General features: G+C 36.0%; 1 protein-coding gene across 4 annotated transcripts in view; it reads left to right on the top strand.

Annotated features, from left to right (window-relative positions):
• Positions 1 to 13842, top strand: part of YTHDF3 (YTH N6-methyladenosine RNA binding protein 3) — a 33471-nt gene extending 19629 nt beyond the window's left edge. For all 4 annotated transcript variants that reach the window (XM_032470223.1, XM_032470224.1, XM_032470226.1 and 1 more), the window contains one exon: positions 10715 to 13842. In XM_032470223.1, the coding sequence (XP_032326114.1) occupies positions 10715 to 10738 (24 nt within the window). In that variant the 3' untranslated portion in view covers positions 10739 to 13842. The remainder of the gene's footprint in view (positions 1 to 10714) is intronic.
• Positions 13843 to 16771: the final 2929 nt, after the last annotated feature.

Below are 16771 nucleotides of genomic sequence, written 5' to 3'. Positions count from 1 at the left end.
TTCTGAGGAGCACAGTTGATAATAGTAAGAAACAAAAACAAAACAGGGAACAACTCAAATGGCCATCAGCAGGAACATGTTTTTGCTTTATATTTTTTTGAGCAAGTTGATTTTTTATGGAGTAGGGGGAGGTAATTAGGTATTTAATTAATATTTATGTATGTATGTATGTATGTATGTATGTATGTGGGGGGGCGGTATTGGGGATTGAACCCAGGACCTCATGCATACTAAGCATTCTCTCTACCACTTAGCTCTGCCCTCCCCCTTTTTGAACAATTTGAGAGTACATTTCGTACATCATGTCTCTTTACCCCCAAAAAGTATAGTGTGTATTTTTTCTTGTAGTATAAGATCCAGGCTAAGATTACAAAAACACTTTTGAATAGTAAGAACAGTTTTAGAAGGTTTATACTAATCTGAGTTCAAAATCTTTGCCTTCCCCAAGTTTGAGAAGATTTTTTTCCTATACTTTATAGAAGTCTATAAGCTATAAAAGTTTTGTAGTTTAAAATTTTACATTTAGATTTGTGGTTACTGTAGCTTGCTTTCATTTCTCTTAATGTGTTCATATTTTTCTTTTAAATTCTTGAACCTGCTTGTGATAGCAGACAAGAACTTTAAAAAGCTAACTTCATCTTGTCATTGTTGGGTTGTTTTTATTGACTGATTTTTTTTCCTCTGGTTATTTTGGCAATGGAGGAATTCCCCAGCTTGCTTTGCCAGCACAGCACCCTATGGAGGAGCTGACCAGACATATCCTGTCTGGTTATTTAAAACTTGGAAAGTCAGGCTCTCTATTTTAGAGTGAGGGGTAGTTGTGAGACTTAAAACTGCAGGAACAGTCCATGCCAGCTATTGTAGTATTTGTAAAGTTCTTCATTCTTAGATTTGGGCATGTAATTTTGATATATTTGATTAAAATCAAGCTTGATGAAAAGACAACCGAGACAAACCCTCTAAAAAGAAATAGGTAATTCAGAGAGCAGAACATAATTTATACAACTAAATTTGACTTGTTAGGTTTCATATGTAAAAAAAAGAAAACCAGAAAGTGTTCTTGGAAATGAAAGACATGATTGTCAAATTTTTTTTAATTAGTTTTTTTGTAAGCAAGTGGATTAATAGAATGTTAAGTTTTAGATCCAGTTAATGATCTGGAATTTCAAATCAAAGAAATTTCCAAATGTGGAGCAATAGAGATGAAAAGTGTAAGAGGTGAAAGGTGCGGGAGAAAGGAGGTCCACTGTCTCTAAAGCAGTCAAAGGGAAGAAAGAGTAAAGAAAAATTTCCAGCTCCAAAAGATAAACATTTTCAGAAGGAATGGGCTCACTGAGTAACCAGTAGGATTATTTAAAATTTTAAAAGGAGAAAAAGACTAGATAAAGAGACAAGCTTTCTAAGCAGAAGACAAATTAGCTAAAGTCACTACAAAGGAGAGAGAATCTATTGTCACAATTCTCTCATCCACAACTCTGGACACATATATAAAATCTTATCTTGTAGTATAGGTCCGTAGGGCATAGAATTTTGAAGATGAGTGTCGAATTATATCAGTGAGGGGGGAGTGCAAAATAGAGAGCTCAGCTTTGTGACAAACTTAAGGAATTTCAGCAGAATGAAAAGGAATTCAAGAAAGATAGTAATACCTGGTAGCTGGATATACTAGAACAAATCTCTCTCAACAGGGACTCTGTCTGCATTCGGAGACAGGTCTTCTTTGTGAACAGTGGATTTCAGGACTGTAAGCATCTCTCTCTGCTCTGTCTGCTAAGTGACATTGCGGTCTTCGAAGCCTGACAAAAGACAGGAGCCCTTGGTTGGGAAGCACTGACCCTGGAGATGCCCTGTGAGAACAGGACTTGATTTATTCTTTGCTGAATCCCTATCACCTGATGCTCCGCACATTGTAGGTGTCTATTAAACATTTGTTAAATGAGTAAATTCTTTGAAGAATCTCTTTTCTTTTGGAAAGTTTGAATGTCATAGAATTTTTATCGGTTTGATTACTTTATGTAGGAACTGATACTTGATCATTCAAGTTACATAATAAAAGCTGCCCATTGGTTTTTCCATTTGTAGAAATGGACAATAGTACATAAAAGATTTAATTATAGTTAGAACAAAGTATTATGAGATGGTGTGGGAAGGAAAGGTAAACAAATGCACAGATTTTTCTCATCTTTTCGAAGGTAACAATTGTTGAAAGATTATAATTATATATCAAGCAATTGTTTGAAGTCATAAGGATTGTCACTAGAAATAAAAATAGAGTGAGTTCTCGTGTGAGAAGGAGGAGGGAGGAGAATATTACATTCATTGTGAGGATTGCTCATCAGATACAGTGGGAATTGCTCGTGTCTAAATTGAAAAATCAGGAAATTTATGTATTAGTGTGCTACTTAAAGTTACAATGGTAACCTGTCAGAGGAACTTAAAATAGAACTAGAAGAGGATAGGGGAGGTTTTACTTCATCACTTTAACTTGCAGTTACATCACTTCTAATGATAAAGCTAGTTTAATTAGAAAATAAAGAAAACAAAGAACTAATAATGACCGAAGTATATTTGTCCAGGAGTAGTCTACATAGCTGTAGAATCTGCTTTTGACTATTTAGATAACCTTTTGGTGAAATTTTACTTCTGTTGTACTAAATTAAACAAGTGTATTTTTTCATTCTTATAAATCCTTATTGCTTAGGAAACATTTTGAGGTGAGAATTTTAGTTTAATAGCTCTTTTCATTCCATATAGGAATAATTAGTGTTCTTAGGTCCCTGTTATTTTGAGATGAACTTCTAAAATTTGGCATTTACCTATTCCCTTAAAAGGAGATGAAGCCCTGCAGCTTATGCAGAAACAAGCAATGCATTGATTGTGATAAAATCCCTACTAAATAATTTTAATTTCTAGAATCCTCTCTGTATTTCAGTCATGTATGCTATTTTATATCATTGGTTATTTCCAAAGTAAATTTTAGTTCCTGATACATAGTTTTTTTCACAATTGGAATAATTTTGATTCTGAAATGAGATGATTTTAGGTATGTCTCAAAGTAATCAAGTTTGTGTTAATATACAAGAAATTACTTAATAGTTACACCTGTGGACAACAGTAAGCATTTTCCTGAAAGTTCTATGCTGCTTTTTCTCAAGTAGAACATTTAGTTTAATGCTTTCCCATTAATCAGATTACAGTTCTTAGGATCAAGAATGGGTTGAATATCTATTTGACTGCCTTTTAGTAAACTGTTTTATGGTTGCAGATGTCTGTTGGTGAGTTGACTATAATTAACAAAAATAAATTCATTATATAAAATCTTGCTTTCCCTTTGAGCTTCACTGTAAAATTTGAAGAGTATTTCTCTGGAAAGAGTTTTTGGCACAGGATGTATCACACTTAATAGAATAAATTTATATTAGATATTTAAGGGAGTAATCCTCTGATGAGACATTGAGTCATATTTTGAATAGTCAAGATGACTCTGTTTTTATGTAGTAATGCTCTGAACTTGGTAAGTATTCTTTATAAGCCAGAGGTGGGAAGAAGGTACTTCAGTTAGCATTTTATAACATTGATTTTTTTTCCCCCTCAGATTAATTTTGTTGCCCCATAGGAGAGTTAATAGTGGCTATGTTAAGTTCCAATGACGATAAAGAACTTAGTGAATTTTTAGGAAAAGAATTAACTATAGTTTATTGGGTAAATCACAGCTCTTTGGGAGAGATTTCTTTCACATCTGTTATGGTGTGAACAGTCATGCTTAAATTGAATGCTGTATTCAGTTAGCATTTGAAGTAGCAACCGCAAATGCATGATTCCAGTCAGCCCTGCGTATCCGTGAGTGTGGAACCTATGGATACAGAGGGCCAGCTGAAGGGATTTGAGCATCCTCGGATTTTGATATCCACGGGGTCCTGGAACCAGTTCCCTGCAGATACTGAGGGGCGATTTTACTTCAGGAACATACATGTTTAACTTTAACTGAACGTGAGAAGTTTCAGGAAGTAACTTAAATTACTGAATTATCTTCCCTGTTTACATAATAGTTTATTTTGAAAGTTTGACATGCATTTTCTTAATTTAGAACTTTAATAACTATATTGCACTCTAATTTCTGAGTGAAATTGATTTTACTGTTTCTTAGCAGAAAACTTGGAATATTTTGAAAGGTGTTTCAAATCTAGTATCTTAAACATGTGATACTCTTATTTGCATTTGAAATAACATAAGAGAATGGAAAAAAGATAGGATATATAGTAAAAGGTGTAGGATGTAAAAAAGCTACAGGTGGACAGTTCCACTTGTGAACAACAATCTGGAGCATAATCATTTTACTGTTACTTTCATTTTGTTGTAGAGTCCAAAATCTCACTCCAAAATAGGGTTTGTGTATTAATTCCTGTGCTTGGCTTTAACACCTGTCACCAGGTCCCAGATCAGTCTTTTTTCTTTTTTTTTCCCGTGAGAATTCTAGCATGTATCTTATATTTGAGTCAACCTTTATCATTATATATTTAGATCCTGCAAGTCCTTTTCTTAACTATGTTCCCTTTTATTCATTCAGCAGATAAATATTAAAGATTGTCAGTAAGCCGTCCAAGATAAATAGCCCTTTTTTTTTGTAAAACTCATAGTTCTTGGAGAGACAAACATAATTTCTGTCAGTAAAATTTTGTAGTTTTCACTGTTGAGGACCTGAATGTCTCTTACTGGATTTATTGCTAAGTATTTTATATTTTTTTAGTGCTATTGGAAATGTAATTTTTAGTTTTCCCAGTTGTTTGCTCCTGGTTTATAGAAATGTCCTGTGTCGTGCGTGTGACCATGCTAAATTCACTTACGAGTTCTAGTAGTTCTAATAAAACATCCTTAGGATTTTCTGCCTAACAATTATATCTGCAAATCGAGGTCCTTATGCTTTTTTCTTATAATTTTTTTATTTCTGTAGTATTACTTAAACATAAAATTCAGTGAAAACTCTAACCAAAATGAGACTCCGGAAAAACAAAAAGTTAATTTAGTGTGGTAAGTGGTATTATTTTGCTGAAACTAAATCACAGCTCAAAGCATGAATTAGTCCTAAGTCTTAGGACCGTGTTTTTTACTCTCCTGCGGACCACTGAAAACTGTCCTGTGTTATGACTGTCCTCCACCATTTTTCACTGTTTGAACTTCATCCTGACTTCCATTTTACAGTACAGTCTGAGGTTATTTGATCTTTCGTACAGATGAATAGTTTAGATATTATTAGACTGCATCTGTTCTTTTCTCAAACCTGACATACTTCTTTATTTTATAAATGCAAACGTGGGCATGGCAGTCTTATAAAGCGGTTCTCTATTACAGTGTGGTCATGCAGAGGATCTGAAATGTTAGCGTCTCACTTACATGGAAACATAAGTTTAAAAAATCTGAAGAATTGATTTTCAAAAACAACCTTCACAGCATATGTTTTGTTCTTTCCCTTGATGATCTTTTGGTTTTGAATTTATTTTACTTTGCAGAATTGGTCTGTTTCCTTTACACTCTTTGTCTTTTGCTCTCTTAATGCAAAAGGATCCATCCTGTTCTTGGGACAGTGCCTGTCAGAAGCTTGTCTCAGTATCAGAGCACTTCAGTGGCTCTGGACAAATGTTGAGGGTTTTGAACGGCTGGGGGGTTTGTTCATCTCTCACTGCCCTTCTTCTGCTCTTTGGCCTGAATCTTTCCAGTCTTGTCAGCCAACCTATGCAGAATCCATTCCTGGTAAGTCATTACTTTTTCTGAAGAATTGAATATATTATGTATTTCAGTTTTAGTCATTGTTCATCTCTAAACTTTATCTTTTCTTGAAACGTGCACTGTTCTTTAAAATTAAAATTATAGCCTGATATTTCATCAGTTTTAACTTTGGGGCAGAATTTAAGTAACACTTTTATCCTCAGAAACAATAAAAAGAGAAGCAGAGGAGCCATTAAAATAACAATATCCTGTAGATCATATGTATATTTCTACAGCCATATGATACTTAATATGATATTTAAAGGCTGTAATTTTCTAATTTTTATTATGGTTTTTTAAAATCTTTATCTTGAAACAATTTTAGATTTACAGAAATGTGGCAAAGGTAATATGGGAAAATTTTTAATATCCTTTATTTAGTTTTCTCCTATTATAACATCTACATAATTATATTCATCCAAACTAAGGAATTAACATTGGTATAATACTGTTAACTAAACTACAGACTTTTTGGATTTCTTGTTTTCCCATTGATGTCTTGTATTTAAGATCTGGAACACAACTTTGCATTTAGTTGTCATGTCATCTTACTCTCCTTCAAGCCATGTCAGTTTCTCTGTCTTTCCTTTTCTCATGGCTTTAACATTTTTGAAGACTACTGATGGGGTGACCCTCAATATTGCATTCTCATGATTAGATTGAGGTTATGGGATATTGGGAAGAATTACCACATACATGATGTGTCCTTCTCATCTGATCATACATAACTTGTTACTGGTGCTGTTAACTTGATGTGGTTAAGCTGTCTGATAGGCTGGTAGGATTCTCCAGTGTCAATGTCCTTTTTTTTTTTTTTAATGCTCTATTCTTAGAAGCAAAGTAGTATGCCCAGTCCACACTGTAAAGGGGGAACATCAAGCCCCACATCATGCAAGGAGGAGTATCAAGTAAAATTTTTTGTGATTATTTAGCTCTTCTGTTTGTTCTTTTTCCTGCTTCTAGAATGTTCGTTTTGCCTTGGCTCTGTCCACCAGTTTTATTTTTTCCTTTGTGATTTCCAGCTCGCTCTTCCTGCTCAGTAGTTTGAGATATTTCTTGGACTTAATGTTTTACTCCCCAGAAGGGCAGTGAACATTTCCCTCTTTAATTCATCCACTCAGATTTTTAGTTTGAAAATCAGATAGGTGTTGCTGACTCCTTCAGTACTTCCATTTTATTGTACTTGTGTTCTAAGTGATTATTCTCATTTTCTTTCTCTATAGTGTGCCTTCTTAGATACGCAGTTGCTTTTTCCCTTGTGGCTCATTTGGACTCAGGTCTGATTACTGAAATATTGCTAGTAATGATAAACGTACAGATGATTAAAAGGAAACAAGTTATTTACCTGTAATGTTAAGGGCAAGCTGATGGCCTCTCTGAGGACACTAAAGAAAATTTTGTTTTCAGCTCTTTCCTAGCCTTACTGGTAGGGAAGTTCTTAGCTCGTCTGTTAAGCTGTGTCAGAAAGACATGGATTTGCAGGTAAACCTCCCAGAGTTTGTCGCCACAGGTCAAGTTCTAGGTCTTGGCCTTAAGATCTCCAGTGCCTTTGCTCAGCTCTGGGTGAGGAAGAATCCTTATTATGCCAGAGGCTCCAAAGCCCTGATCTTTAAATCTGCCTGGTTGAGACATAGCTCTATTAATAGAAAAGGGGGGGGGGTTCTTCTGCAGATTGTTTTTTGAATTGTTAATCATTAAAAACAAAAGCTGAGTTTTGTGAATCATTTTGGAAAGTGTATCCTAAAGAGTGTACGTAACTGAAGTGCTGTCTTCTGAACTGTCACTAGAGGCTTAGTCGTTTCCCAGGTGTGCTGGCCCATGTCTCCTTCTGTGCAATTCAGGTTTCCTTTCTCCCCTTATAACTGCCAGCAAGACACCAGCACATGTAACTATGATGTCAGCTGTGTAATATGTACCTGGTTTTACAACAGCACTAGTTGTATCACTGATGGCTCACCACGTCTTAAGTCTAGTATTTCTTGTCACCTGTAGCTGGATAGCATGCCCATTCTCATTATATTCGAATCAAATATTTATTTAATACTAACAGTATCAGACACTGTTCTGGATATTGTTAATATAAATGTGGGGGTGTTTTTCGTTTTTCTCCATAAAGCAGAGGTATTGACGACCCTGTAGACTTCAGGAGGACTTGAGTTTTGTTGATAGACATTTACCATGGTGAGGACTTCAGTCAAGTTTGTATCCCCATCCCAGACCTATCCTTCTGTGTCCAGACTCATGTATCCAGTTGCCTGTTTGACGTCTTCACTTAGTTGTCCAATAAGCGTCTTAAATTTAGCCCGACTCCTGTTTCTTCACCTGCCCCAAACCTTCTCCCTCTCTGTAGAGGGCACCACCGTCCTTCCAGCTGCTTAGGCCAGTAACATTACACTCATGTGTGCTACTTCTTTCACACCCATATCTGATCACTCTATCAGTAAATCTTGTTGGCTCTGCTTTCAAAATGTACCCCCAAATCCAGACACTTTTCAGCATTGTTCATTCTGGTGTAGGAGTTACTGTTACTGTTGTTGTACTGGAGGATGATGATGCTAGCCTTCTTCCTGGGCTTCGTGCTCCTATGTTAGCTCCTCTCTGTATATACTCTTACCATCAAAACAGCTCGCAAGAGACCCTTTTGTGACAGGTGAGACTGGACTCAATTTTCTCATGCTTTTCTGCAGTTAGTATCAAAGTATTGCTAACCTCAAAATACTTACTAAGTATGTAGTGATTCTTTTATCTCTAACAGTGGTTTTTGCCTGAGTCTGTTTTATCTGATTTGAATATGGTTGTTTCAGCCTTTATTTAGCTTGTTTTTCATTATTTTTAATTTGTGTCCTTATGTTTAAGATTTATTTCTTGTAGATCATATGTTACTAAATCTTTCTTAAATTTAAATCTGAGCTGTTTCATTTTCATTGATGAACCTGTGTTTTTGATTGCTTGATATATATGTAAAAATGACATAAATGTATAGTTCTGCCATTTTACATTTCCTTTCTAATTAACCTAGGTCTTTCAAACTCCTCCCTCCCCTCTTTGCTGTCCCGTTGGATTGGCGGAGTTTTTACAGTTTTCTTCTTTTCCTGTCTACTGAGTTAGAAGTTATGCATTATGTTCATAGATGTAATCTGTGTATTTTACTGATTCAGTTAAGGGTGTCACAGTTTATTACAGCTCAAACTGAAACAGCATCTCTAACTTCTATTTAAATAACACATGATCCTCATTCATACATATACCTGATCACCTCCCACTGATTAAACCTCTCTTTGTCTAATTTATCCTGAAGTAGCATTGCCCATTTTCCTTATTTTTGGGGCTCTTCATGGAGCTGATGAATTTCTCTAGTTTTAATCAGTCATTTTATGGAGAAGAATGAACAGCGAGCTGTTACCTCTTCTTTCTTTAAAACCTCTCTTCGTGTTTTATATCCAGCTAATTAAAGCAGGCGTCAACATTTCTCGTACAAATCTGTTTCCTTCAGCTGAGAACTAAATTTTCTTTATGTTTAGGCTGTTTTTTTTAAAAGCTTTAGGGCCTTTGTAAAATTAGACTACAGCATCTTGGCTCCAAATTCTTTTTTTTTTTGGTGTTTTTTTCCTTTGCTTATGTTGTTGGATTTTTGTTTTTTGTTTATCCTTTTGAAACATGATTAATTAGCTAGCTCTGTATCTGTTTTCCGTTTTTGTTTTATTTGATTTCTTTAATTAAATTGAAATTAGTTTCTTTAATTTGTTTAGTTCTTTAATTTATGCTTATGGGTCTATAAAGTAATTTATTTGTAGTTACTGTGTAGTAGGACATTTGTTTGTTAGCTTTCTGCATTAGATACAGTTATTCAAGTTCTAGGAATATAAAAATGAAAAAGGAATTTAGTAACAACTTAAAGTTCTCTTTGGAATTTAAAATACAGTTTTCTGATGGTGTCGCAGAGGATGGGACATTGATTTGACCATTTGCTAAGTATGTAAATATTTATTACGGAACATATACTACTCATGAAAAATTGGAACAGGAGTAGTGAAACCAAAAATAGAGTGTCTTGTAATGTGTTAGACACAAGTGGCTTTGAAGGTGTGGTCCTTGGAGCAGCAGGGTCAGGGTCCCCTGTGAATGTGTTGGAACTGCGGTCTCACGGGTCCAGCTTCAGGCCTTCGGGGCCCAGGAGGCAGTGTTCCCACAAGCTGCCCAGGTGATTCTGACGCTGGCTGAAACTTGAGAACCAGTGAGTTCCTCGTCACAGCAGACGGCACACACAGACTGCACGCTGCAGTCACTCGATAGGCGTGCACAGTGCTGGGCAGCTGTTTTTTCAAGGACCAGTATTATAGGTTATTTGGTTAATAAACATCATGAAAATATCACTCAGTTAAACTTTTGTTCAAGGGGTTTCTGCTTTCTTAAAAGGAATTATTAATAATAATAAGTATTAATATTTCTTGATGTGAAATTTATGCTGAGTGTGAGAGTATGATGTAAGGAAGCTTGTGATTGATGTTTTGAGGTTTTTTTTTTTTTAAACACTGAAAGCTTAATTTATTGCAGCTCTTTTCTTTTCCTCTTAACTTTACCTCAGCCAATAGTTTTCAAATTGCTTCAGAGGACTTTCTGTCTGTCTGATACCTAAGCATCAAAAACTCACTGAAAGGGCAGGAAGGACATTACTGTAATATTCTCACCTCAACAGAACTCTGGGGGAAAACAGGGCTGTGGAGAGAGCCTGTGGTCTCCTGAAGTAGGTTTTTGTTTGGATTTCTTTATTTTCAAATGGTTTGTGGTGATCCCACAGTGTGTTTAGGTGTTAGTGAATCATTTTTAACTAATTACTTGAGTTAGTATTGGAAGAACGTTTTGTGGAGATGGTTTATGTTATATGTGAGTATAATTTAAATCGTTAAATAATGATGGTGTTTTGTTAAAGGTCTTTGTGTTTTTCTTTCAGGAGAGAAATAGAAACAAACAATAACCATATGAAGATGTCCTGTTAGAATTACAACACTAATGATGTAGACTCTGGAAATGCCTAATAAGTCAAAGAAGACGTTATTAAAGCTTTTTTCTGCTTAAGGTGACATCTTTGAACTCTAACACAGAATTGACTCTTCTTGTAATGGTTTTCATTAGCGCATCTGCCCTTATACTCTCACCAAACACACTTGAGAACTGTAACTTCGTCAAGCACTTTCTGTCCTGAAGCTTTTACCAGTATCTGCTGTCTTTTGTAATTATGCATCCTAGCTAAGGCACAGAAGACTGAATGAATGCAAGGATTCATTAACTCTTTGAGTTTGTTAAATACTAACAGTTAACCGTTAGAAGTGGTTCGATGATGTTAAGAGTCACACTGCTTCAACTTTTTCTTTGTTGTAGTTTTTAAATTGTCAATTTTTAGCTATTTGACAGATTAAAAGCAAAATAATCATGCCATATTTAGTCCTGGAGTTCAAGTCTAAATGTTTATGTGAAAAATTATTGTAGTAAACTTTTAATATGGCAAAGCAACCTTAAGCTCTATTTTAGCCAAATGAAACATAATCTGAGATTATATTAGAACATTTCCCTTGTCTTCAAACTGTTTGGTGTAACAGAATATTGATATGCAGCTTGGTGGGTTTCACCAGTTAATGCACATTCTTCTCCCCTCCCTCCCCCAATAATATGTATACTGAAAAATGTGCATTTGTCTGAGGAATTATTTTGTTTGCTACCACTTAATGAATCTCAAAATTTTGAGTAAATGTACCTCAGTCTAATCAGACTTTTTATGACCTTTATAACTACATTTAAAACCCTGAATTCCTATTTCTGGGTGTTTGCGAGCCTGATTGCTATCATGAAGTAAAAATTTATTACTCTAGATATTCACTAGCTAAATAAACATAGTTCTTGTTTAGCAAGCATATATTGTTCCTCATCTCTTTTCTCCAGCTTTTGCAGTGTCCTGGCATCCTTAAAATATTTGAAAATATGGCCTTGATCCATGGATTAAATCAGTATCTAAGTGAATGTGTTGATGTTTTATTGATCAGATCTATATAAATGGGAATACAACGTATCTCTGGGTATTCTTATAGTTACCTTTTTAACATCTTATTTTTTTCATTAATTACATATCAACATTAATTTTGTATCTTGAAACAAATTGATTTTGTATAATTAAATGTGTCAAGCATCTGTATTAACTAATTTGATGGCATAAAGTTATGAAATGACGTACTGCCCCTTACATTACTGTTCCAAAAGGAGGAAGCTATGTAGAAAGATGTGTTAAGGGTGAAAATAGCAATACAGTAGATTTGAATACCTTGATGTTTTGCGTTACTCCATTTATGTTTACATCATGTTTAGAAATGTTTTCATTTACTATGGTCTTTGGTCACTTCAATTCAAAACTTTAGTGACAGGTATTTTTTTTGAGGCTCTCATTTATATGATTTTTTTTTTGTACAATGTTTTCTTAAAATGTACAAATGCTGTATTCAAGTGAAAAAAATGCAGTATTTGTAGATAAATTGTAGCTACTTCACAGTTCTTTGGTAGTCCCAGTGTAGTTATTACTAGTGTTTACTGAAGGGAATGTCAGAATATTAATAATATATTACAAAACAAAGACTTTCTTAAAGGAAAATTGCACCTATTTTACCTTTTTAAGAGTAAGCCATGAAATCTTGTAACATGTCTCTTAACTATTTATAATGAAAATTGGCATTTGGGTTTAGTCACCACAGCAATGTTCTACATCCCTAAGATTACATAGGTAGGACATGTCAGAGGGGACTTTTGTCACTCTGGAGGTCCTATTAGAGAAAACTGTAAAGGGGTGACCTTGTAGAAAGGATCTGAGTCCTCTCTCTGAGGTTCTCTTTTTCTTGGTGCTTTATTAGCAACTCTGAACATTTTTATAAAACTAGTTACATTATAAACGGATTGAAACGTACCTAATTTACACTAGGTTTCTGTGTAAGAAATGTCACGGAAACACTCAGCAAGCAGGCTGATTGCAATAGCCGACTCAGAACTGTCGAATGTAACTCAGTAGTCTACTCATGGTGAGGAGTACATCCCAGTGCCTTTAACCTGGATTTCTAATATTAAGTGAAATGGGTGCAGCATTCCTTTGGGAAAACAACAACAACAACAACAACAACAAAACACTTTAGCTTTTCGATCGTGTTTTTCTTTTCCCCTCATATAAGTTTCCTTCAGAGCGCCTACTTTCTCTTCCTCCTTGGTCTGTCAGTGGATGGCAGTGTCCTTCCTCTAAGTGAAACGATCGCAGGTTGTCTCAGCAGCACATACAGAAAGGTTTCTTAACTGTAGGGACCGAAAGGGAGAGAAACAGGGCTCTACCGCAGGAGACTGATGAAATGTTTCGAATAATCACAAATTAAAACATTGTTGGCCCAGTAAATTTCTTGCTTGATGTTTTTCCAAGACCTGGTTTGAATGTTTCTTAATTCAAGTTATCTTATATGGGTGTTTTATTTTGAAAGGTATTATAGTTTGTATATTTAACAGTAAGGGGGAAAATGTAACCAAAATTAGTATTCTTTCTCTATGCGTATTGGTACTTGAAGATTCCTTTCAAAAGAAACCCCAGCCTTTTCCTAAGTTCAATACTTACTTCCTCATTTTAACTTAAGTGATCTTTCTAATTCAAAAGCTGTGTTCTTTTTGAATACCATGCATGGGGGTTAAGCTGATGTTAAAACAGTTTGCAATAAAAAAGAATCAGCTTAAGTCATTTAATCATTTCAAGTGCATTTCTGCATCCTATAAAAATAAGTGAGAAATTTAAGAGAATTGTGTTTCATTAAGTTTTGCATATCTTTTGTTATGCCATGTAAATTCCCTTCTTTTTCATATGATTAAAGAAAGGTTAAGATAAAATGATTAGTTCATTTACATTCACTTGTAGCAATTACATGAGATTTGAATTTTGTCGTGTTTGGGTTTGTTCATTCCTGTGAATGATGGTACAGTTAGGTGAGATTTTCTGTTATGGTACCCAAACTCACCATTTGGTCCTCTTTAATCTTTGAGGGTTTCAATAAAAATTGTTCACTCATACCTGTGTTCTTTCCATTTTATCTTTATAAATATGTATTGCCTGCCAGAAAACGTAACATTTTTGTTAAATCTGTTATGTATTTCCTGATTGACATACTTTTCGAGTACAGATAAATTATATCACTCGATTTAGTTCGCCATTTAAAATTAAGTGGGGGAATTAAGGAGAGGAGAGGTAACATTTTGTCCTAATCTTTATGCACTCCCTTGACCTTATTGCATTACATGCTCTTAATGCTGAGCCTAGAGCGAAAGAGGAAGAGAGCTATTTCTTTTCATGTGATAGGAGGCAGTATTGGCACCAGCTGTCTAATAACCCTAATCCCACATCCTTGGTCCCAGGGGATGCTTTTCTAATAGCGTGTGTCCACTGTCCTTTGGGTTGGCCAGAGCTCATGGAGATAGGATCGTGGTGACTCTGTGTGGTGCACTGAAAATCGTTGCTGGGCTCTCTCTGAGGCCCTTGTTCGGATGGGGAACAACAAAGAGTTGAGTTTTGAGGGCTGCACCCAACACTGTTAGCCACCCTGGGTGTCCCACGCTGCAGCGTCATCAGAAGCCGCCTTTTTACTGGTCTGCTCCTAAAGAGGGTTTGCGTCTCGTCAGCATACTCACGTGTAGTTGGGACCCGAGTTCTTGTTGACTTGGCTTTATCTTGGTTAGTGTTACTAGACTTAGTAATTCCAGTCTAGGAGCTAAAGGATTCTTGTGGTTGGAAGTGAACTGACCAGTTCAAGGTCATTTGCTTTCTAATCACTGAACAATTGACCTGTGAACCACAGGGGTCTGAACTGCATAGATCCACTTGTACATGGAGTTTTTTCGGTGGTCAGTACTACAGTACCACAGGTCGGGTTGGCTGAATCTGTGGATGGGGGGCGCCTGGACTGTGGGGGGACCGTGTTGCGGAGGGCCGACTGTAAGTTGTGTGTCAGCACCCCTGATGCCATGTGTTTTTCAAGGGTCAGCTGTCTGTGCTATTACATAACCTTGATGTGTGTTCTCTCCTTGTTTCTCTCCGTGCGGTAGTGAGAAGTGGAACTGCCACCCACAGGTAGCAGTGGCAGTTTAAATGCAGTTTATTTATAAAATAGTGCACTAAATTAAAAATTTGTCTACTCCATAATTTGAATTACCTGTACAATATTGGGACAGAAATGTAAGTGGAAATTGATTTCATAAAATTTAGTGTACAAAAGGGATATGAATGCAGAATTCGTCACCCTGGGGGGGCTCTGCACCCCTTCCTGCCACCCTGTGGCCCTCCAGAGAGTGCCCCTTACATAGAACACACTTAGAAGTTTAGATACTCGAGTGGCATTTTAAAACATCACTGGATATTTCTGACACATCTGTAACCAGAACGGCATTATTGTATACAGAAAAATCTTAGAATTGGGAGTTGAAAAGACCAGATTTCCAGTTACTTCTAACTGGTAGATTGACACGGAATAAATCGTTCCCTTTATTGTTAGTGTACTTAGTAAATGCAGGAGTTTGGCGTAGAGTGCATCTTAGGTTCTCTGCAGGGCTCACGTTTTAGAATTTTACGATTTAAATAGCTTTGTAGGTAGCTTTGACAAATACTTGTCCTTTTAAAAATAAGTTTGGAAAACAGTAAAATTTGTAGTAGTCATCCTCTATTTACTTTCAGAATATAGGTAATGAATACATCAAATTGTATTTTATTTATTGAATCTGATAAATTATAACCACTTCTTTCCTTTAGTGAATCTTAAAGTCTAGGGGCCTAAAATTCCTGTCTTTTCCACAGTGTTGGTAAAAAGAAGCAAGAGAATGTGTGTCCCAAAGAAATCCAATCCAAGTTTGTTTTTTTTTTCTTAAATTCTATTGCCATTTTACATTATCCCTGTTACCCCACCCCCCACCACCACAAAGGCTTTATATTTTAGAACAGTTACACAGAAAAATTGGGAAGACAGCACGGATTCCCATAAACTTTGCACCCAGTTTCCTCTATTGATAACGTCTTACATTAGTCTGGTCCATTTGTTGTAATTAATGGACCAGTATTGATCCATTATCATAATTGTTTTTCAGACCTTTTTGCTTTTATCTAATGTCCTCGTTCTGGTTCAGGATGCTGTCAAGGATACCACATTACTTTTGGTTTTCAAGTCTCCTTGGGTTCCTCTTGGCTGTGATGGTTTCTCAGACTTGGCTGTGGTGACCTTGACAGGACTGAGTACTGGTCAGATACTCTACAGAACACTCCTCCTCTGCATTTTATGAATGTCTGTCTTATGATTAGCCTCGGGGTATGAGTTTTTGGGAGGAAGACCCCCATGTAGATCAAGTTGCCATTTCCATCACATCATGTCAAGGATACATACCACCAACACCCTGTTGGTGTTGACCTTGGCCACCTGGCTGTGCTGTGTCAGGTTTCTCCATTATAGTTGCTTTTTTCCTCCTTTCCGTACTGTACTTGAGAAGGAAGTCCTGGTCCACACTTGAGCAGGCGAGTATGCTCTGCCTTATCCTTGTGTTTTTACAGAGGAATACGGGCAGCTGTTTGACTACCGCTTCGTCTCACCCAACTTGTGTCACTAGGTTTTCCTTTCTGCTTTTACCTTTTTAGAACTTCCCCCCTCCCACTTTCCCTTCCTCATTTCTCAACAGAGTGATTGCATATTGGAGGAATTCTAACAGAGACTCATTCCTTTTCCCTGAATTAATTCGAACTGTGCGTATAGGGGTGCAGTGATTTTAATAGAGGGATTGAAGATGTTTTAGAGAGAATTTAGATGATGGCAGAATATCTTGATTTTACGTATATAGGTAAGAACAGACGGCCATCTAAATTTGACTGGGTTAAAAAAATAATAGGAGTTAAAAAATGTGTTATTGTTAGAATGCTGCCTTCCTTTAAAAAGAAAAGGTGATTGTATAAATCGAAATAGCAAGT

Source organism: Camelus ferus, chromosome 29 (genome assembly GCF_009834535.1).
Source record: "Camelus ferus isolate YT-003-E chromosome 29, BCGSAC_Cfer_1.0, whole genome shotgun sequence".
Lineage (NCBI taxonomy): Eukaryota > Metazoa > Chordata > Mammalia > Artiodactyla > Camelidae > Camelus > Camelus ferus.
Note: the sequence above shows the minus strand (reverse complement) of the source record. Positions and strands in the feature narration are given on the sequence as shown.